This window comes from Thalassophryne amazonica, chromosome 3 (genome assembly GCF_902500255.1).
Source record: "Thalassophryne amazonica chromosome 3, fThaAma1.1, whole genome shotgun sequence".
Classification (NCBI taxonomy): Eukaryota; Metazoa; Chordata; class Actinopteri; order Batrachoidiformes; family Batrachoididae; genus Thalassophryne; species Thalassophryne amazonica.
Window position 1 is genome coordinate 129,374,750 of NC_047105.1, and position 23,849 is coordinate 129,398,598.

Here is a 23,849-nt window from a genome sequence, read left to right on the forward strand (position 1 = left end):
GTGGAAGTGTGACATAAACAGAGTTGTTTTAAAAAATTTGCTGATTTCTCACAAAATATTATTCCAATCACCTTGCTTTTTTCATGACTTGAATCCTCATTTTAAAAATGCATAAGTCTGTCAAAGGACGAAAGTCTGCTCTTTCTTGATTTCAGTTGATGCTCCGGATATACAAACACACAGACGCCACTTCCTATTTACCATGTGGACGTCGACAACCAGTTCATAATCTACTCCAGTAGGTGGCGGTAATGTACCTAAAAGCTGGTTTGCCAAACGTCACAACGATCCAACGAAGAACTGTTTTTTGTTGTCCGAGGCTACAGCTAGTTAGCTGGAGACGAACAGATCAAACTTCACTCGGTGATCCTCGAATATGTTTTTTGAAGAGCTCCAGAAGCACAAAGGTCGACAGTAAACCGGAATAAGAAGAAGAGGCGAAGTTAGCGTGAAAAGGTGGAGCAGCTGAGAAGGTTGTTGAAACAGCGGCTAACTGCTGCTAATGTCGAGATATTTGAGTTGGTAGAAACAAAGACATCGCGGAGCAGCAAGAAGAAACGAGTGGATTTAAAGAAGAGAAGAAACTAGTCAACGTGCTGGATTCTGTTTTCAAGCCTGAAGTTCGCTGATCCAGATCAGGTTTGTTCACTAAACTTTATTCCAGAACAACTCCACCACATCCAAATGATAGCTGTTAGATTGTGTTGGAGTTCTTATTATAGACTGAATATCAAATAGCAGCAGCAATAAATAAGACAAACTGATGATAACTGGACATTTCAGCTTGGTGATGGACTGATGAAGCCGATCAATTGATACTATCAATTACAGTTTTTACTAATTTTATATACACAAAAATGGAACGATGCACAAAATTCATAAAATCTCAAGCTCATAAATCAATTGCTGAACTCTGAGCACAACACTATGGTTTCACTCAAATTAAGACTTCATTTATCCTGAGGAAACTGCTGATGTTCCAACTGCACAGATAAACATACAAGTCGACATGAAGAGCAGGAGACTGAATAAGAAAAATGGCCGACCCTATTTGCACAACGGCCGTGTCCATAACTATCATTCACTATTTGCACGGCAAGACTCTGGTGGCAAAACTTGGAACTACTTGTATAAACAAACATACTGCATTCAAGATGTCATAACTCCTTTAATATTTGTCCGATTTTGATGATTTTTTATTTTTATTTGGAAGCTGACGATGTCTTCTGTACAGTACACTAATCGATTTCGTCATACATACAACGAAAAGAGTGGCAAAGCGTGAAAGCGAAAATGTCTCACACTTCTAGATCTAGTCTACAGTCTGCATCACAAAATGATCTTTACGAGAGGACTTACTATATCCCTGAGGATTACACTGGTGTAAAAATTAACTATCATACATCCTGTAAGAAAGGGCTAAGAATAGGCCTTCACTGTCTTTTGATACGCTGACACGAGAAGCTTTACCATATACTGCTGTATTATGCAGTTATCTTCCTGTCAATATTAGAACTGCTAAGACTCAAAGATTTTACAATAAAAACCTATTCGCCACCAGATCTTGCTGGGCGAATAGCCATTTCCAAGAAAAATAGCCATCGTAAGTTCTTTCAGTTTGTGGACATTAATATCTATCTATCTAATCTATCATCAGCTGGTTGTAGCAGGTACGTAAGGAAAACGTGCACGTCAGGTGATCTCTGTGATCAGGGTTGGTTTCTCCTGCTTTAGGACGTCTGTCCCAGCACCGGGACCTTTCGGTGTTGTCTCACACTTGTGATTGGTCAGCCTGTGCAGCAGAGCAGCAGCAGATGATTAATTCAGCCTGTTTTTAGTCTTTCCTCCACTTGGTCTTTGACTCTCTTTCTTTTGTGTGTTTTTAAAATCTTTCTCCAAACCTGTCTGAAGTCCAGCAGCTGAGGGACATGTTGAAACTACAGCTAACACCTGCTGATGAAGGAATGATCACAGACCAGGAAGAAGAAATGTGTCATTTAAAAGAAGAGAACAAAAGAGGTAAAGGGCTGGATGCTGTTTTTAATCCTCCAAATTTCTTCTAAGGAGCAGGTTTGTTCACTCAGCTTTGTTTGTGTTACTGATACTTTATAACGTGTTGTTGTAACTGTGATGTTGTAACTATTTTCCTCAATGGGTATTCCTCCAGTGGTTCTATCAATATTTACACAACAGGACGAGAAAGATTTTGATGAAAGATGCATATAAAACTTCTCCATATTCTGTAAAATCTCTGGATAATTTCTTCCTTAAGGAAAATTACGTCACCACCCTCAAGGTGTCGACTCCCTTTGTTCAAGATCAGCAGGGACTTTGAATTTAGAAATGAACAAAGGTAACTGAAAGGATTCTGGGGGGCAGTGATTTGTGTATTCTGCCACATAGAGGTTTGGTTTATTTTGATCCAACACTTGGCACTAAAAGGTCAACATCAGTAACTTGTTGTACACGAGTAAGAGCAGCTGCAATATTAATTCAAATTAAAATGACTTCAATTAATAAAATCCATTATTTTCTACAGCTCCCAACAACAACAAAAATCTACAGACTTTTTAATAATCTATATTATAATTACCAAGTGTCCTCTGTGCTTGCACGCGTGTGTGTGTATGGCTTCAGCCATGCAAAAACCGGGGAGAGATGACATTTGCCACTTGGTATGTTTATGTATTTTGGATCAAGAATGAACGCTGTGAAAACGTTAAGTTGATAGGACTAATATTTTTGGAGAAGTTATGGATATTAGCTAACAACACAGAACAATGAATAGTGCCAACTACATTATGGACTCACACTCCATTCAAACTCATTATACAAACTGCTTAATTTATTACCACCCTTGAAAAATGTCATCTACCTATTTTATAAACACTACCCAATCTAGAGCCTGTGGGTCCCCACGGGCAACACGCTAGTGTATTATTAATAATAATATAGCTTTTTGTCATTGTACATACATACAACATCTTGTCCTCTGCATTCAACCATCCTAATTACAATTAGACTCACTCCAACCACTCAGAGCAATGGGCAGCCAGAGTCCTGCACTTGGGGACCAACTCCAGATGTAGATGCTGCTTTGGTCAAGGACAGAGAAAGGAGCAGACCCTAAATAACCCTAAAATATTTCTTCATGTAAATATGTGGATCCATAAATGCTCAGCTTTTTTTTTTTTTCTTCAAATTCTGAGCAATGTCCTTAGTGTCTTGTCTGAGCAGATTCCTGGTCTTGTCTTGAACAGGATTGTCCATTTTCTTCATGGATGCCGACAGGTTTAGGGTGACCAAATGTCCTGTTTTCCCAGGGATTGTACTGTCCTGGCCGTCCTGGGTTGTATTTTAGAAAGTGATGACAATGTTTTGGTTTTCATTGTTTTGCATTGGGCCATGAAGTTGACCAGCACTTGAGTATCATTTGAGTATCTCATTGCCAGGCTGAGTATCCTGGTTTTTGGTCATCAAAATATGGTCATCCTAGAGAGACTGTCTACCTTTTCCAAGAATATGTTTTGAGCCTGCTCTGTTTGCTCATTGTGGCTGTTGCAGCTGCTTCCAGTGGCATCCTTGGATTCTGATATTGTCGCATACTGCGCAACAATAGATGGTGGTTAAGTCGTAAGGCGTGTGCTTTAACATCCAATTACTGCAGGTTTGAGACCCAACATAGCTTCTTTTTTTTTTCCCCCCCACACAAATAGCACCATAATTTAGTTGCCCTTTTAAGTGCACATGTTTTTTTGTTGTTTATTATTATTACAACCCTTGGCAAAAATTATGGAATCACCGGCCTTGGAGGATGTTCATTCATTTGTTTAATTTTGTAGAAAAAAACCAGATCACAGACATGACACAAAACTAAAGTCATTTCAAATGGCAACTTTCTGGCTTTAAGAAACACTATAAGAAATCAGGAAAAAAAATTGTGGCAGTCAGTAACGGTTACTTTTTTAGACCAAGCAGAGGGGAAAAAAATATGGAGTCACTCAATTCTGAGGAAAAAATTATGGAATCATGAAAAACAAAAGAACGCTCCAACACATCACTAGTATTTTGTTGCACCACCTCTGGCTTTTATAACAGCTTGCAGTCTCTGAGGCATGGACTTAATGAGTGACAAACAGTACTCTTCATCAGTCTGGCTCCAAATTTCTCTGATTGCTGTTGCCAGATCAGCTTTGCAGGTTGGAGCCTTGTCATGGACCATTTTCTTCAACTTCCACCAAAGATTTTCAATTGGATTAAGATCCGGACTATTTGCAGGCCATGACATTGACCCTATGTGTCTTTTTGCAAGGAATGTTTTCACAGGTTTTGCTCTATGGCAAGATGCATTATCATCTTGAAAAATGATTTCATCATCCCCAAACATCCTTTCAATTGATGGGATAAGAAAAGTGTCCAAAATATCAACGTAAACTTGTGCATTTATTGATGATGTAATGACAGCCATCTCCCCAGTGCCTTTACCTGACATGCAGCCCCATATCATCAATGACTGTGGAAATTTACATGTTCTCTTCAGGCAGTCATCTTTATAAATCTCATTGGAACGGCACCAAACAAAAGTTCCAGCATCATCACCTTGCCCAATGCAGATTCGAGATTCATCACTGAATATGACTTTCATCCAGTCCACGATTGCTTTTCCACAGTCCACGATTGCTTTTCCTTAGCCCATTGTAACCTTGTTTTTTTCTGTTTAGGTGTTAATGATGGCTTTCGTTTAGCTTTTCTGTATGTAAATCCCATTTCCTTTAGGTGGTTTCTTACAGTTCGGTCACAGACGTTGACTCCAGTTTCCTCCCATTCGTTCCTCATTTGTTTTGTTGTGCATTTTCGATTTTTGAGACATATTGCTTTAAGTTTTCTGTCTTGACGCTTTGATGTCTTCCTTGGTCTACCAGTATGTTTGCCTTTAACAACCTTCCCATGTTGTATGTATTTGGTCCAGAGTTTAGACACAGCTGACTGTGAACAACCAACATCTTTTGCAACATTGCGTGATGATTTACCATCTTTTAAAAGTTTGATAATCCTCTCCTTTGTTTCAATTGACATCTCTCGTGTTGGAGCCATGATTCATGTCAGTCCACTTGGTGCAACAGCTCTCCAAGGTGTGATCACTCCTTTTTAGATGCAGACTAATGAGCAGATCTGATTTGATACAGGTGTTAGTTTTGGGGATGAAAATTTACAGGGTGATTCCATAATTTATTCCTCAGAATTAAGTCCATATTTTTTTCCCACTGCTTGGCTTGGTCTAAAAAAGTAACCATTACTGACTGCCACAATTTTTTTTTTCTTGATTTCTTATAGTGTTTGTTAAAGCCAGAAAGTTGCCATTTGAAATTACTTTAGTTTTGTGTCATGTCTGTGATCTGCTTTTTTTCTACAAAATTAAACAACTGAATGAAGATCCTCCGAGGCCGGTGATTCCATAATTTTTGCCAGGGGTTGTATAAGAGTTGGACATAAGATTTGGCTCATGACCGAAAGAACGAGATCACGAGTACAAGCGGCCGAGATGAGTTTCCTCCGCAGGGTGGCTGGGCGCTCCCTTAGAGATAGGGTGAGGAGCTCAGTCACTCGGGAGGAAATCGGAGTTGAGCCGCTGCTCCTCCACGTCGAAAGGAGCCAGTTGAGGTGGCTTGGGCATCTTTTCCGGATGCCCCCTGGACGCCTCGCTGGAGAGGTGTTCCGGGCACGTGTCATCGGGAGGAGGCCCCGGGGAAGACCCAGGACATGCTGGAGGGACTACATCTCTCGGCTGGCTTGGGAATGCCTTGGGGTTCCCCAGGAGGAGCTGGGGGAGGTGTGTGTGGATCGGGAGGTCTGGGCGGCTTTGCTTGAGCTGCTGCCCCCGCGACCCGACTCCGGATAAAGCGGTAGAAAATGGATGGATGGATGGATGGGATGCGGCATAAGAGGGTGGAGCATGCACAGAGAAGGGGCGGACGTCATCAGGAGGTGGCGGACGTCATCGGGAGGCGTCGTGTGTGTTAGTTCATGTGTGGCAGAATTAAATAAACGGAGTTGTATTCCTCTTCAAAGTTAAAAAAAAAAAAAATTATTATTAATATTTTTTACTTACAATATTTTAACATGCCAAATTGTGTACTTTTCTGTACTTGCAGCTGAACCTGTCGGGCACCGTGTTTAAGAGCGTCCGTGACACGAACACTCGACTCATCAAGAAGGGCAAAGGGAAGTCGGGGAAGATGATGATGAAATCTGGATAAAGTGACAGTGGTTCATCATGGCATCCAAGTGTAAGTACAAACATTAATTTTCTAAATTTGTTACATTAATAAATTACATATTTTAAACTTCCCATAAAACTTACCTTTGTTTCTGATTTTGTCTCTGCGGGTAGATGGTGTTATCCTTGAGCACTCAGTCATCTTGGATGCTGCTGAAGCTGCTGCTGCACAGGAGGCCACGGACGTAGACCCTCAAGGCAAACCAAGGACTTCCACTTCAGCTAGTCCAAGAAGGCAAAGTATCAAAGAAGGCGAGATGGACCGAATGTTACTGCTAATGCAGGAACGAGCGGAGGAGAGTCGGGCCCACATGGAAGAACTGCAAAAGTGTAAAGAGCAGCCCCCCAGCACAGCTAGGAACGCCTTCGCAGCCTATGTCCGGGACTCCTTAAACACCATGTCAGAATGGAGCTACAGAAAAGCAAAAGATGAAATCTGCCGGGTGTTGACAAAATATGAAAATGGGGCTGAAGAGGAAAGGGTCAAGCAACAACAGAAGTTCCAACAGCAACTACCTCACCACCACACAAAGCCAATACACACTGTCCTGCCTGTCCGAGGACTGCAGTCGCTCCTGTCCTGGTAAACACAACTTAGAATAATTTTCAGTCGCATTAAAAAAATATGTATTTTGCAGTCCTATTACACATAAATTACAATAATTTTTATATTTTGTTCAATAAAGACAGAAGAAAATTTAAAGATTGTTGATAACAGTTTTATTATTTAGAACATAACAAATTTTCATGTCTTCTAACAAATCAGTTAGCCAAATGAGCAAATTTAAACAATGAGAGTTCCAGCTTACAATGTGCATATAATTATACACAATGTTCAAGTGTGGCACATTTCTCTCTGCCATGGCACTGCACCGGCCTCAGAATTGCAACAATACTTCAGTAAGTTCCTTTGGATCTTGCCGGGGTTATTTGCAGTATTGTGCCCTCTATGGATTTTTATATCCTGCAGATTGTTCTCTTGCCTCCACGCTCCAGGATATCTTCAAGATCAATGATGTTATTCTGGGGGCCGGGGCATCTGTTCCGCATAAGATTATGGAGCACCATACAGGTTTGGACGATGAGTCGCACTGTCCTCGGACTGTGCTGCATTGTCGTCAGGAGATCCTGGAAACGATTTTCTAGAATTGCAAATGCATTTTCTACCCCCCTTCTTGCACGTGACAGTCTGTAACTGAAGATCCGTTCTTCATCTGTGAGGTGGCGATGAGCGTATGGTTTCATGAGATTAGGGCGCAAAGCAAAGGCATCATCTCCAACCCAAGAGAATGATACATCTTCTGCTACTTACCACCGATGTCTGCCTAGATGAACTTGTAGTCTGAATCAACCAAGGTAAGGAGAACGACACTAAAGAATCCTTTATAATTGTGGTACATGCTTCCTGTACCAGGAGGACACAAGCAATATGCTTGCCGTCAAGGGCACCACAACAGATCGGAAATTGCCATTTCCTGAAGAAGCCCTCGGCAGTAGCCAGCCACTGTAGAAGTGTAGTTGGAGGTGTCAAACATTCGTCCATGAGCTCTTGACAGGTGGCTTTGCACACTTCTCGGACAGCAACAGCAGTTCTGTTGTGAGGAATGCGCCATCCATACTACATACTGCGGTACTTGGTTCCGGAAGCCAAATGACAAAGAGTCAACTGCCAGCTTCAGGCCTAGATCCAGAGCTGCTCAGTACATGTCTCCTCCTTTGTGATATGTGGACCAGCTCTCCCGAGAAGCTCGTCATACATCTCGGTTGGCATTCGCATAAAGTTACAGAATGACTGTGGATCTTGGGCCCTCAGTTCAACCATGATTTGGTCATACAGACCAAACTGTCTTCCTCACTGGATTCATGGCCTTGACCACCATCTCTGTTGCTGTCCCCTTCACCATCGGTACATGTTGACCATGAATTCATCATCGTCAACTTTGGCCTGAAGAACAGCCGTCTCGCAGTCGTCAATAAGGCGGGCTGGCTCCTCCCCATGCCTCCCCAGGCTCCTCCCCGTGTTAGACTAGCAGCCACAAAGTTTTGAAACATGTGTACATAGTTGATAAAACATTCTAATGCTATTGTTACTGTATCAAAACGTTGCTTTACAAGAATGTTTCATTCAGTTCGTCGAGGCTTTAGTTATTGATTAATTCAGATGTTGTTGCATTCGTTGAATACATCGGACTTGTGAGGTCGAACGAAGATTAACAAAGTTGAACAAAATGCTAATGATACAAAAACTAAGCACAATAATAAATTGTCAAAAACGATAGCAAAACGAAATATGGTTGTCGGTGGCATTTGTTCAAATTTTTTGACAATTTAAAAATTCGGACAAAGTGCCAGCTGCAGAAACGAAGCTGAGCGAAGGTTAAACAGTGCCAATGAAAGTCCAGATTTGGGACTTTTGTTTGGGCTTTGTTGTCCTTCGTTAATGCCGTGTGACCGGAACTTTAGGAAAACTTTCATGTCTGGTGATCTCTGGGATCAGGGTTGGTGTCTCCTCCTTTAGGATGCCTGTCCCAGCACAGGGACATTTCGGTGTTGTCTCACACTTGTGATTGTTCAGCCTGGGCAGCAGAGCAGCAGCAGATGATTAATTCGGCCTGTTTTGAGTCTTTCCTCCACTTGGTTGTTGACTCTCTCTTTCTCTTGTGTGTTTATAAAGTCTTTCTACAAACACATCTGAAGTCCAGCAGCTGAGGGACATGTTGAAATTACAGCTAACACCTGCTGATGAAGGAATGATCACAGACCAGGAAGAAGAAATGTGTCATTTAAAAGAAGAGAACAAAAGAGGTAAAGCGCTGGATGCAGTTTTTATCCTCCAAATCTCTTCTACAGAACAGGTTTGTTCACTTAGCTTTGTTTGTGTTACTGATACTTTATAACATGTTATAATATTTTCTTCATCGGTTATTCCTCCAGTGATTCTGTCAATACTTACAGAACAGGATGAGGAGGATTTTGATGAAAGATGTAAAATTTCTCCATATTCTGTAAAATCTCTGGTTAATTTCTTACTGAAGGAAAGTGACGTCACCACCCTCAACGTTTTGACTCCCTTTGTCCAAGATCAGCAGGGACTTTGAATTTAGAAATGAACAAAGGTAACTGGAAGGATTCTGGTGGCAGTGATTTGTGTATTGTGGCACGTAGAGGTTTGGTTTATTTTGATCCAACACTTGGCACTAAAACGTCAACATCAGTAACCTGTTGTACACGGGTAAGAGCAGCTCTGGTTATGAGTAGACTAAGAATAATTATCTTTGCCCCCAGAATTTATTCAACACTGCAGTATTAATTCAAATCAACATGACTTCAATGAATAAAATCCATTATTTTTACAGCTTCCATCAACAACCCAAACTAAGGAACTTTTCCTTGGTAACTCTGCACCATTAATAGCCGGCTTTGCTACCAGGTGTGACATGTCGACCTGAATAGTGTAAATGTGGAAGTGTGCAGAAATGTGGGTTTGAAAAAGACAAAGAGAGGTTGTGATGGAAGTCTGGTCCCAGAAACTGTCTTTGTTAACAGAACTAACTTTGGTTTTGTGATATCAGTCCACTGAGCCTGTAACAAAAGCTCACTCAAGTCATTGAAACTCAAGTGGGTTCTTGTTGATGTTCGTAACTGAAAAAGTCTGTGTTGTGAAAGTGTAAGAGCACGGACCCACAACAGGGGGCGCAAATGAACGGACAATGGATAAGGCCAAATACAACACTTTACTGTTGTGAAATTGCACAACAACAACGACAGATTACAATATGAACTCCAATATACACAGTGTTATGTGGGCAGGCTCGAAGATAGGAGACGTCAGTCCAAGTCGAACCGGAACCACACGATTTCCACCGCCACCGAACCCCGGGAATACTGGAGCCGCCAAGTCCCGAACTCCCAGGTGGCCACTGCCTACGCGTGTCGGATCTGGTACTGCTGGCGAGGAGCAAACACAGAAGTGGGTGCGTGTGCACCCAGCAACACGTATGGTGGGAAATCACCTCCACCTCATCAAAAAAAGGAACAGAGTAAATGCTGTCCAAGTCACACAAGCAACAGTTATTCCACAATACAGTCAGCTGAGAATTTACCTCTTCGTAGAGCGATATCTCGGCAATGAGGTGGAGATGCCGTCTTGCTGATATACCACTGAAGATCAGATGATTGATGACAGCTGTCACCCCGGCTGCTCCTGTGAGGCGGCAGCGCCCTCTGGTGCCTGGAGCCCGCACTCCAGGCAGGGCGCCCTCTGGTGGTGGTGGGCCAGCAGTACCTCCTCTTCAGCGGCCCACACAACAGGACCCCCCCCTCAACGGGCGCCTCCTGGCGCCCGACCGGGCTTGTCCGGGTGGCGGCGGTAAAAGTCGGCCAGGAGGGCCGGGTCCAGGATGAAGCTCTTCTTCACCCAGGAGCATTCTTCGGGGCCGTACCCCTCCCAGTCCACCAAGTACTGGAAGCCCCGGCCCATCCGTCAGACATCCAAAAGCCGGCGCACTGTCCAAGCCGGCTCGCCATCGATGATCCGGGCAGGAGGTGGTGTCGGACCCGGAGTGCAGAGGGGTGAGGTGTGATGCGGTTTAATCCTTGACACGTGGAACACGGGATGGATCCGCAGTGAGGCCGGAAGCTGAAGCCTCACTGCGGCGGGACTGATGACCTTGAGGATCTTGAATGGACCTATGTACCGTTCCTGTAATTTTGGGGAGGCCACTTGCAGTGGAATGTCCTTGGTTGACAACCACACTTCCTGCCCAGGACGATACGTAGGAGCCGGGGTCCGCCGCCGGTCTGCATGGGCCTTTGTCCTCATCCGGGCCCTTAGCAAAGCAGAACGGGCGGCACGCCACACCCGACGGCACTTCCGCAGGTGGGCCTGGACCGAGGGCACACCAACCTCTCCCTCAACCACCAGGAACAACGGGGGCTGATACCCCAGACACACCTCAAAAGGGGAGAGGCCGGTGGCGGACGACACTTGGCTGTTGTGGGCATACTCGATCCAGGCCAGATGGGTACTCCAGGCCGCCGGGTGCGCGGCTGTCACGCAACGCAGGGTCTGCTCCATCTCTTGTTTGGCCCGTTCTGCTTGCCCGTTGGTTTGGGGATGATACCCGGATGAGAGACTAACCGTGGCCCCCAGTTCCCGGCAGAAGCTCCTCCAGACGTGCAAGGAGAACTGGGGACCGCGATCGGAGACAATGTCTGTTGGAATCCCATGCAGCCGGACGACGTGGTGGACCAGGAGGTCCGCTGTCTCCTGGGCTGTTGGGAGCTTCGGGAGGGCCACGAAGTGGGCCACCTTGGAGAATCGGTCCACTATCGTGAGAATGGTGGTGTTGCCCTGGGACGGCGGGAGGCCCGTGACAAAATCCAGGCCGATGTGGGACCAGGGGCGATGAGGCACGGGCAGCGGCTGTAGCAATCCCGAGGCCTTGCGATGGTCGGCCTTGCCCCTGGCGCAGGTGGTACAGGCCTGGATATAATCCCGGACATCGGCCTCCAGGGACGCCCACCAGAAGCGCTGCCGGACAACTGCCACGGTTCTTCGCACCCCTGGATGACAGGAGAGCTTAGAGCCGTGACAGAAGTCCAGGACTGCAGCCCTAGCTTCTGGTGGGACGTAGAGTCTATTCTTCGGCCCGGTTCCGGGGTCCGGGCTTCGTGCCAGGGCCTCCCGGACGGTTCTCTCTACGTCCCAGGTGAGGGTGGCCATGATAGTGGACTCCGGGATGATGGGTTCCGGTGGATCCGACAACTCCGTTTTGACTTCGTCTTCATGTACCCGGGACAAAGCATCCGATCTCTGGTTTTTGGTCCCGGGACGGTAGGTGATCCGGAAGTCAAAACGGCCGAAGAACAGTGACCAGCGGGCTTGCCTGGGATTCAGCCGCTTGGCGGTCCTGATATACTCCAGGTTCCGGTGGTCAGTGAAAACCGTAAATGGCACGGACGTTCCCTCCAACAGATGTCTCCAGTCTTCAAGAGCCTCTTTCACCGCAAGGAGTTCTCGATTGCCGACGTCATAGTTCCGTTCGGCCGGGGTCAACCTGCGGGAAAAATAGGCACACGGGTGAAGGACCTTATCGGTTTTCCCGCTCTGGGACAGCACAGCTCCTATCCCTGAGTCCGAGGCGTCCACTTCAACCACTAACTGGCGGCTAGGATCGGGCTGCACCAGAACGGGTGCAGACGAGAAGCGCCGTTTCAACTCCTTGAACGCGGCATCGCAACGATCCGACCAGGTGAAGGGGACTTTTGGTGAGGTCAGGGCTGTCAGGGGGCTAACTACCTGACGGTAGCCCTTAATGAACCTCCTGTAGAAATGAGCAAAGCCGAGGAACTGTTGCAGCTTCCTACGGCTTGTGGGTTGGGGCCAGTCTCTCACCGCCGCAACCTTGGCCGGATCAGGAGCGACGGAGTTGGAGGAGATGATAAATCCCAGGAAGGACAAAGATGTGCGGTGGAACTCACACTTCTCGCCCTTCACAAACAGCCAGTTCTCCAACAACCGCTGCAGGACCTGACGTACATGTCGGACATGGGTCTCAGGATCCGGAGAAAAGATGAGTATATCGTCCAGATATACGAAGACGAATCGGTGCAGGAAATCCCGCAAGACATCATTAACCAAAGCTTGGAACGTCGCAGGGGCGTTTGTAAGACCGAACGGCATGACCAGGTACTCAAAGTGGCCTAAAGGGGTGTTAAATGCCGTCTTCCACTCGTCTCCCTTCCGGATCCGAACCAGGTGATACGCATTTCTAAGATCTAGCTTGGTGAATATTCGGGCTCCATGCAGGGGCGTGAACACTGAATCCAACAGGGGCAACAGGTATCGATTATGAACCGTGATTTCGTTCAGTCCCCTGTAATCAATGCATGGACGAAGTCCGCCATCTTTTTTACCCACAAAAAAGAAACCTGCACCCATCGGGGAGGTGGAATTCCGGATCAACCCGGCGGCTAAAGAGTCCCGGATGTAGGTCTCCATTGATTCGCGCTCAGGCCGTGAGAGGTTGTACAGTCTGCTGGACGGGAACTCACCGCCTGGAACCAAATCAATGGCACAATCGTACGGACGGTGGGGGGGAAGGGTGAGCGCCAGATCCTTGCTGAACACATCCACAAGGTCGTGGTACTCCACCGGCACCGTCCCTAGATTGGGTGGGACTCTGACCTCCTCCTTAGCCTGGGAACCGGGAGGTACCGAGGAACCTAAACATACCCGATGGCAGGTCTCTCTCCACTGAACCACTACCCCGGACGGCCAATCGATCCGGGGATTGTGTTTCAACATCCAGGGGAACCCCAAGATCACACGGGAGGTAGTCGGAGTCACAAAAAACTCTATCTCCTCCCGGTGATTTCCTGACACCACCAGAGTTACAGGTGGTGTCCTATGTGTGATTGGAGGAAGGAGGGAGCCATCTAGTGCTCGTACCTGCACAGGCGAGGTAAGAGCCACCAGAGGGAGCCCTATCTCCCTGGCCCATCTGCTGTCTAACAGATTCCCTTCAGAGCCCGTGTCCACCAGTGCTGGGGCCTTCAGGGTTAAATCCTCATACAGGATTGTAACTGGGAGTCGTGTGGCAATGTGGGTGTGTCCCACGTGAATGTCTCGGCCCACCCCTAGCCCAGTTTCTAGGGGCGGGCGTTGGTGTTTTAACCGCTCGGGGCAGTCTCTTACCTGATGCTCTATCGAGCCACAAACAAAACATGCTCCACGGGCCAGCCTCCTCTGTCTATCTGGTGCCCTAAATGTGGTCCTGCTCGTGTCCATAGCTTCGTCAGCAGGGGGAGCTGTCACCACACGGAGCGCAGGGGGCGTGGGGAGGGCGGAACGCGGTCGGAACCGGAAGGGAGAGGGACGACGCGTGCCCCGCCACGCCCTTCGTCTCGTTCCCGACGGCGTTCTTTTAACCGATTGTCTAATCGTATGACGAGATCGATAAGCCCGTCTAAATCCCGCGGTTCGTCCTTAGCCACCAGGTGCTCCTTTAGAACCAGTGACAGTCCGTTTACAAAGGCGGCGCGGAGGGCAGTACTATTCCAGCCGGACCTTGCAGCCGCGATGCGGAAGTCGACTGCATAAGCAGCTGCACTCCGGCGCCCCTGTCTCATTGACAGCAGCACGGCTGAAGCGGTCTCACCCCTATTTGGGTGATCGAACACTGTTCTGAACTCCCTCACAAACCCATCATACACCTGAAGGAGCCGTGAATTCTGCTCCCAGAGCGCTGTAGCCCAAGCGCGTGCCTCACCACGAAGCAAATTTATGACATAAGCTACTTTACTAGCATCAGTCGCGTACATAACGGGACGTTGTGCGAAGACGAGCGAACACTGCATAAGGAAATCAGCGCACGTCTCCACACAACCGTCGTACGGCTCTGGCGGGCTTATGTATGCTTCCGGGGATGGTGGGAGGGGTCGTTGAACGACCTGTGGAATGTCATTGTTTCGCACAGGGTCCACAGGAGGGAGAGCCGCAGCTTCGCCCTGAGGGCGCGCTTCCACCTGTGCGGCGAGAGTCTCCACCCTGCGGTTAAGGAGGACGTTCTGCTCGGTCATTAGATCCAACCGAGCCGTAAAGCGGTGAGGATTCGCTGCAACTCACCGATCATTCCTCCTGCGGCCGCCTGTGCGCCCTGTTCTTCCATTGGCCGTTCAACAGCCGGTTGACGCCCCTCGGGATCCATGACGATGGCCGAGATATCCTGTTGTGAAAGTGTAAGAGCACGGACCCACAACAGGGGGCGCAAATGAATGGACAATGGATAAGGCCAAATACAACACTTTACTGTTGTGAAATTGCACAACAACAACAACAGATTACAATATGAACTCCAATATACACAGTGTTATGTGGGCAGGCTCGACGATAGGAGACGTCAGTCCAAGTCGAACCGGAACCACACGATTTCCACCGCCACCGAACCCCGGGAATACTGGAGCCGCCAAGTCCCGAACTCCCAGGTGGCCACTGCCTACGCGTGTCGGATCTGGTACTGCTGGCGAGGAGCAAACACAGTTAGAAGTGGGTGCGTGTGCACCCAGCAACACGTATGGTGGGAAATCACCTCCACCTCTCGTCAAAAAAAGGAACAGAGTAAATGCTGTCCAAGTCACACAAGCAACAGTTATTCCACAATACAGTCAGCTGAGAATTTACCTCTTCGTAGAGCGATATCTCTGCAATGAGGTGGAGATGCCGTCTTGCTGATATACCACTGAAGATCAGATGATTGATGACAGCTGTCGTCGGTGATAAGTGACAGCTGTCACCCCGGCTGCTCCTGTGAGGCGGCAGCGCCCTCTGGTGCCTGGAGCCCGCACTCCAGGCAGGGCGCCCTCTGGTGGTGGTGGGCCAGCAGTACCTCCTCTTCAGCGGCCCACACAACAGTCTGCTCACATAAATATCTGGATCTAAAAAACTACAGCATTTTCATCATCTTTTCATCTGTTTTTAATCTGTTCCTCTTGTTTGGCCTTGTTGGCTTTTGATGTAAAGCAGCTCTTCTGCTACGTTCATGTCATCGTCAGAGCCTCAGAAAATCAGTAACTGATTGATGTCAGAAGAATCTGCTTTAAATTCACCCCCCTCCCCCAGTTGTCTTCTCAGGACAAAAATTCTCCACCAATGGCATGACACAGTTTTTGTTAAACTCTGCCTCTGTCAAGGGTTTGTCATGTTTAGTGATGAACTCTGCCACTTCCCAGCCTAATTTGGTGATGTTTTTATGATATTTACACTCGAGGTAAGCGGCTCTGCATCCTTGTTGAAACAGTCTGATCTCAGAACTGCCTCAGTTTCCTGACTCATCTGTTTGCCAAAACCGCTTTGAGGCTGACTGAAAGTCATTTGCTGTGGGTTGTTTCCTCCCACACCCACTCAGTTTTTGCTTCGATAACCACTGAGTTTCTGAGGAAAATCAAGACCAGAGTAGGTAATCCATCGGTTTGCTGCCGAGAACCACAGCCTCAGATTTAGAGGTGCTGATCCTTATCCCAGCTGCTTCACACTCAGTTGTGAACTGATCCAGTGAGTGTTGGAGGTCACAGGCCGATAGTCTGCCAACAGGACCACATCATCTGCAAAAAGCAGTGATGAGACCCTGAGCCCACCAAACTGGAAACCCTCCTCCCCCTGACATCTTCTTTGAATGTTGTTTGAGTAATAATAATCCATCCATCTGTTTTCTATACCCGCTTACTCCAATTAAGGGTCATGGGGGGCTGGAGCCTATCCCAGCAGTCATGGGGTATGAGGCGAGGTACACCCTGGACAGGATGCCATTCTATCGCAGGGCCACATATAGACAGACAAACACATTCACATTCATGCCGAGGGTCATTTTAAAGTTTTCAGTTCATCTAACATGCATGTCTTTGGATGTGGGAGGAAGCCGGAGCACCCAGAGAGAACCCACACAAACACAGGGAGAACATGCAAACTCCACACAGAAAGGCCGCAGGTGGGAATCGATCCCATGACCATCTTTCTGTGAGGCAACAGTGCTAACCACTAATCCACTGTGCTGTCCTAAGTAATAATGTTAAATTTATAAAGCATTTTAAGTGAGGAAAAGAAGTCAACAAAGTGATAAACATAACCACAGACAAACATTAAACAAAGCTCCTCATATCCAAAAATAACGCCAATTAAAAACACAAAACAATGAAGTACAACAAGCAAAAATAATGAAAAGAAGATTAAAAACCCTAAAACTAATTACACAATCGTTGTTTTAGAAATAGTCTTAAAGTCACATGTCAAATGGGAACAGGCAGCCTGTTCCACAAGATACGAGCACAGCAAGAAAAGGCTCTGAAGCCTGCTGACTTCTTTTTACACCTTGAGACACAGAACAAGTCTGCAGCCAAGGACCACAGGGCACGAGGTGACACATAAGGCGGAACAAGTTCAGCAAGATAGTTGAGTTCAGGACCGTTTAGAGCCTGAAATGTCTAACAAAATCTTGAAATCTAGTCTTCAAGGCACATGGAGCCAATGACGGGTAGCCAGAATGTCTGTGATCAAACCTCCTGGTTTTCATCAAAACTCGAGCAGCAGTATTCTGTACCATCTGTAAGACATCCTACACTATTTTTGTGCCAATCCAGAAAATATAAAGTATTAGAATAGTCAGTAGTGGAAGACAAAGACGTCAATTAAAATTTATGAAATTTCAAATAAATCCCGATGTACATTTCCACTTTATCAGTTCCATCACTGCAATGACTTACTGTCATCAGGTCAAACTCACCACTGATACTTTATTTGAATGAGTGTTGTTCTGACATTTATTGTTAATTTGTTTCTTTGCAGACGTGCGGCCGTTGTTGGTGATTAAAGAAGAAACTCTCCCTGAACACCAGGAATGGAATCTGAGTGTTGACCAGGAGGACATTAAAGAAGAAGAGAAGCTGTGGATACGTCAGCAGGGAGAGCAGCTTCAGCAGCTGGAGGAGGCAGATCTTACCAAGTTTGGTTTCACTGCCGTCCCTCTGAAGAGTGAAAATGATGATGAAAAACCAGAGTCATCACAGCTTCATCAAAGCCGAAGTGATGAGAGCACAGAGGCTGAGCCTGTAGCCAGCAGCTCATCTGTACAGAGAACACTGACAGCAGAAGCTGATGGAGAGGATGATGGAGTACCACAACCAGCCAGCAACTCAGGTCCAAACAGTCATTTACAACCAGATACCAGTGGCAGGAGTTCAGACAGTTCTGGAACTGAGACTGATGACAGTTATGACTGGAAACAGACCAAAGAACTTCAGTCAAGGTGTAACCTTCAAAAAAATACCAGTATTGTTTGTTCAGGCAACACTGATGAGAAACAGTTTAAAGGCTCTAAATATGGAAAAGCATCTGGTCACATGAACAACTCAGAGCAAAAAAAGGAGAGGCAAGCAAGCGGAAAACCATTTAGCTGCTCTGATCAGAGTAAAAGACAGAAGGGCACTCTGAACAAACACATTAGAATTCAGACCGGAGAAAAACTGTTTGGCTGTTCTGAATGTGGTCAAAGATTTACACGAAAGTGCAACTTGAACAAACACACTATAGTATTTCATACAAGGCAAAAAGGGTTTGTCTGTTCTGAGTGTGGTCACAGATTTGGATACCAGAACCACCTGAACACACATATGATAATTCATACAGGGCAAAAACCATTTGTTTGTTCTGAGTGTGGTCAGAGATTTGGACGAAAGAGCAGTTTGAACACACACACTATAGTATTTCATACAAGGCATAAAGGGTTTGTCTGTTCTGAGTGTGGTCAGAGATTTGGACAGATGAGCCACCTGAAGACACACATGATAATTCATACAGGGCAAAAATCATTTGTTTGTTCTGAGTGTGGTCAGAGATTTGGACGAAAGAGCAGCCTGAACACACACATGATAATTCATACAGGGCAAAAAAAAACAGAAACAGAAGGGCACTCTGAAGCCACAAAGAACAATCTGTACAGGACAACCCTCCTGTGGAAGTACTCAGCTGGATAATCCACCAGATCAGCATAGTTCTCATCCTGGACCCCAGCACCAGCAGCATCAATGGGCCAAAAGAAACAAACGAAATTATGCCACAGTAAATTGGACCATTGAAGAGAAGAAAAAGATCTTTCACTGCTTCACTTACTCAAGGCATGAGAAGTGGGGCAGGAGGACAAAAGCAGTATTTGAGGAGCGCATAAAAGAAACGGATTTACCAGCAGAAAAGAAAGAAACCACCACAAGTGCAAAACTACAATCGATTGCCTCTCAAATCACTAAATATCTAACAGCAGAGGAAATACAAAAAATAAAGGAAGAAGCCCAAAAAGAAGCAATAAAGGATCATCAGTCGATGGAGGAAGGGCAACAACTTGAGTTTGAAAGGAGTAAATGGAAGAGGGAGGAAGAGTGGGTACTGCTGTGGGCAATGGAATATGCAAAAATAAAATACACCAACAGTCAGAGAGAAAGATGCGGAGAATGGCAAAGAATATTCCACCACCACTGCCCAAGCAAGAAAGGCATCCCAAGAGGACGACTCACCACCCAAAGACACAACTTTATCGCACAAAAACACTTCTCGGATGCGGAAATACAAGTGATGCAACACGAGGTTGGGCAAATGATCAGGGAAGGCATCTGCCCTCTGACACAACCCATTGCACCAACTAGAAATGACTGTCCTCAGAAAACATGCATCCAACAAACACCAGACCAAGCCAGCCTCAGCCCAAAGAAAAAGTAGAAGTCAAACACAGCTCCAACAAAAAAGGAATCAGGCAACACCCCCCCCCCCCCCCCCCCAAAAAAAGACGAGCCATTCACCAGCTCATCTACAAGGTAATATACAGGTGCACACAGACCCAGAACAGCAGGAACTAGAAGAGGAATTGGCAAATAAGATTGAAGAAACAAGAGAAATGGACATGAAAGAGCACCCAAAACTGACTAAATTAAAGGAGAATAAAAATTTCAAAACTATCCTGCAAAAAGTTAACCTGGGACTGGCTACACTGGTCCCAGAAGGAACCACACTAACAGAGTTAAACTCTGTAAATTATGGAGCGGCATGGTACATACAAAGTAAATTAGCCCCACAAGATTTGGAGAAAAAGAACCACGATTAAGAAAAAATACCGTGCCACAATGGAAAAGAAATTACAACAAAAAATTAGCCGCCTAAGAGCAGAGATCTCCCAAATGGTAACATTTTGGGAAGCCACAACCATAAAAGGAATCTCCTTAAAAAAGTAAATTTCATTAAAGGGTGATTCTTTAACTACGGCCAGTATTGGCCTTGTAAATGTAATTTGCACCACACCATTGCCTTACAATATAAAGCGCCTTGGGGCAACTGTTTGTTGTGATTTGGCGCTATATACATGTGCTCTGATGTCACTGTTTATCTCCATAGAAACTACCCAAACAATCTTTCAAACTGTTTAAAGGGACATTACAGTGTTGTGGTGGAAATTACGGCAATAGTGTGGGACAACTACATTTTGTTTAAAAAAAATCACAACAGTTGTATGACCATTGATACCCCAATTAGTTTTTGATTATTTTATTCAGAGATATGTTAAAACATTAGAAAAAATGTTTTTTTTTACCATTCATTTTTTATCATGGAAGATCAAAGTCTGGGTGTGGGACAAAAGACAAACCGGCAATATTTGCATATAATGATGCTGAAAAAAGGTGAAAAGTCATCATAGACTACTAGAACAAATTTCTTAAAACACTTTCATTGTAAAGATGAAAAAGTCATCATAGACTACTAGAACAAATTTCTTAAAACACTTTCATTGTAAAGATAAGTATAAAAGTGTGAAATTTCCCCTTTTTTCTGTTTTTCATACAATATGATCAAAGAACATAATAAGTGCCCATAGTCTAAGAATAACCCTAAAATAAAATACAATGTTGAAGATAAACAGCTGGGTGGGAGGCTGGCTGAACATCAAGCCTTAGTGAAAGCTTTTGCACCACAGATTTGGAACAAAGACAAGAAAAACAAGCAAAACAAACAAGCAGTTTGCAAAAAAACAAAAACAGGCTAGTGTACAGGAAGTTGGCAAATGACAATAGAAGTACAACAGCCACCAGAAAGAGAAGTTGAAAAATTCTGGAGACCACTCTTTGAAGACCCAAAACAACACCAAGAGGCAGAGTGGATAAAATAAAATAAAACAGAAAAACAAAGACAAACAGCAAATGCCAGCAATTGTAATCACTGAAGAGGAAATCAGAAAGAAAATGAGTGAATACAGTAACTTCAAGGCACCTGGCATCGACAAAATCCCAAATTTTCACAAAGATATTGAACAGAGAAGAGGACACACCAGACTGGCTAATGCCTGGAAACACAAGCCTACTTCCATAGACCAAGAAAACACAGCTTCCCAACAAGTATAGACCCATCTGCTCTTGCTTGCCTCTACTGGTGGTTGGCTCTCACTGCGGTATTGTATCACTTCCTGTTCCGGAGCACAGCGGTGTTTTGCTGTATCTGTTAGCTGTTTAATCTGCGCAGTTAGATTGATCTAGTTAACTAGATAACGATTTGTTTCACAGTGTAATCTTCACGTGCCTTAAATAAAGCACTCCCTCTGCTGAATCACCTCTAAATTATTTACACATTATTCACTTTGTTCTTAGGAATCCGCTAGCTTAGCGCAGCTACTAGCTCTTAGCCAGTTTAGCATGGCGGCTTCTCCTGTCTCTCCCACACTTTTCTGCTCTGGGTGTGAAATGTTTAGTTAGTCCTCGGCCTCCTTTAGCAGTAATGGTACTTGTAATAAGTGTAGCTTATTCGTAGCTTTGGAGGCCAGGCTGGGCGAATTGGAGACTCGGCTCCGCACGGTGGAAAATTCTACAGCTAGCCAGGCCCCTGTAGTCGGTGCGGACCAAGGTAGCTTAGCCGCCGTTAGTTTCCCTCTGGCAGATCCCGAGCAGCCGGGAAAGCAGGCCGACTGGGTGACTGTGAGGAGGAAGTGTAGTCCTAAACAGAAGCCCCGTGTACACCGCCAACCCGTTCACATTTCTAACCGTTTTTCCCCACTCGACGACACACCCGCCGAGGATCAAACTCTGGTTATTGGCGACTCTGTTTTGAGAAATGTGAAGTTAGCGACACCAGCAACCATAGTCAATTGTCTTCCGGGGGCCAGAGCAGGCGACATTGAAGGAAATTTGAAACTGCTTGCTAAGGCTAAGCGTAAATTTGGTAAGATTGTAATTCACGTCGGCAGTAATGACACCCGGTTACGCCAATCGGAGGTCACTAAAATTAATACTGACTCGGTGTGTAACTTTGCAAAAACAATGTCGGACTCTGGAGTTTTCTCTGGGCCCCTCCCCAATCGGACCGGGAGTGACATGTTTAGCCGCATGTTCTCCTTGAATTGCTGGCTGTCTGAGTGGTGTCCAAAAAATGAGGTGGGCTTCATAGATAATTGGCAAAGCTTCTGCGGAAAACCTGGTCTTGTTAGGAGAGACGGCATCCATCCCACTTTGGATGGAGCAGCTCTCATTTCTAGAAATCTGGCCAATTTTCTTAAATCCTCCAAACCGTGACTATCCAGGGTTGGGACCAGGAAGCAGAGTTGTAGTCTTACACACCTCTCTGCACCTTCTCTCCCCCTGCCATCCCCTCATTACCCCATCCCCGTAAAGACGGTGCCTGCTCCCAGACCACCAATAACCAGCAAAAATCTATTTAAGCATAAAAATTCAAAAAGAAAAAATAATATAGCACCTTCAACTGCACCACAGACTAAAACAGTTAAATGTGGTCTATTAAACATTAGGTCTCTCTCTTCTAAGTCCCTGTTAGTAAATGATATAATAATTGATCAACATATTGATTTATTCTGCCTTACAGAAACCTGGTTACAGCAGGATGAATATGTTAGTTTAAATGAGTCAACACCCCCGAGTCACACTAACTGCCAGAATGCTCGTAGCACGGGCCGAGGTGGAGGATTAGCAGCAATCTTCCATTCCAGCTTATTAATTAATCAAAACCCAGACAGAGCTTTAATTCATTTGAAAGCTTGACTCTTAGTCTTGTCCATCCAAATTGGAAGTCCCAAAAAACAGTTTTATTTGTTATTATCTATCGTCCACCTGGTCGTTACTGTGAGTTTCTCTGTGAATTTTCAGACCTTTTGTCTGACTTAGTGCTTAGCTCAGATAAGATAATTATAGTGGGCGATTTTAACATCCACACAGATGCTGAGAATGACAGCCTCAACACTGCATTTAATCTATTATTAGACTCAATTGGCTTTGCTCAAAATGTAAATGAGTCCACCCACCACTTTAATCATATCTTCGATCTTGTTCTGAATATGGTATGGAAATTGAAGACTTAACATTATTCCCTGAAAACTCCCTTCTGTCTGATCATTTCTTAATAACATTTACATTTACTCTGATGGACTACCCAGCAGTGGGGAATAAGTTTCATTACACTAGAAGTCTTTCAGAAAGCGCTGTAACTAGGTTTAAGGATATGATTCCTTCTTTATGTTCTCTATTGCCATATACCAACACAGTGCAGAGTAGCTACCTAAACTCTGTAAGTGAGATAGAGTATCTCGTCAGTAGTTTTACATCCTCATTGAAGACAACTTTGGATGCTGTAGCTCCTCTGAAAAAGAGCTTTAAATCAGAAGTGCCTGACTCTGTGGTATAACTCACAAACTCGCATCTTAAAGCAGATAACCTGTAAGTTGGAGCGGAAATGGCATCTCACTAATTTAGAAGATCTTCACTTAGCCTGGAAAAAGTCTGTTGCTCTATAAAAAAGTCCTCCGTAAAGCTAGGACATCTTTCTACTCATCACTAATTGAAGAAAATAAGAACAACCCCAGGTTTCTTTTCAGCACTGTAGCCAGGCTGACAAAGAGTCAGAGCTCTATTGAGCCGAGTATTCCTTTAACTTTAACTAGTAATGACTTCTTGACTTTCTTTGCTAATAAAATTTTAACTATTAGAGAAAAAATTACTCATAACCATCCCAAAGACGTATCGTTATCTTTGGCTGCTT

At 45.3% G+C, this 23,849-nt stretch overlaps 1 protein-coding gene across 1 annotated transcript; it reads left to right on the forward strand.

Annotated features, from left to right (window-relative positions):
• The first annotated feature begins 1,926 nt into the window (after positions 1–1,926).
• Positions 1,927–17,201, forward strand: LOC117507836. The gene is made up of 5 exons (XM_034167623.1): positions 1,927–2,019; positions 6,153–6,287; positions 6,392–6,860; positions 8,952–9,005; positions 17,042–17,201. Exons 2-5 carry the CDS (start codon positions 6,275–6,277, stop codon positions 17,199–17,201), a joined length of 696 nt encoding a protein of 231 aa, XP_034023514.1. The 5' UTR covers positions 1,927–2,019; positions 6,153–6,274.
• Positions 17,202–23,849: the final 6,648 nt, after the last annotated feature.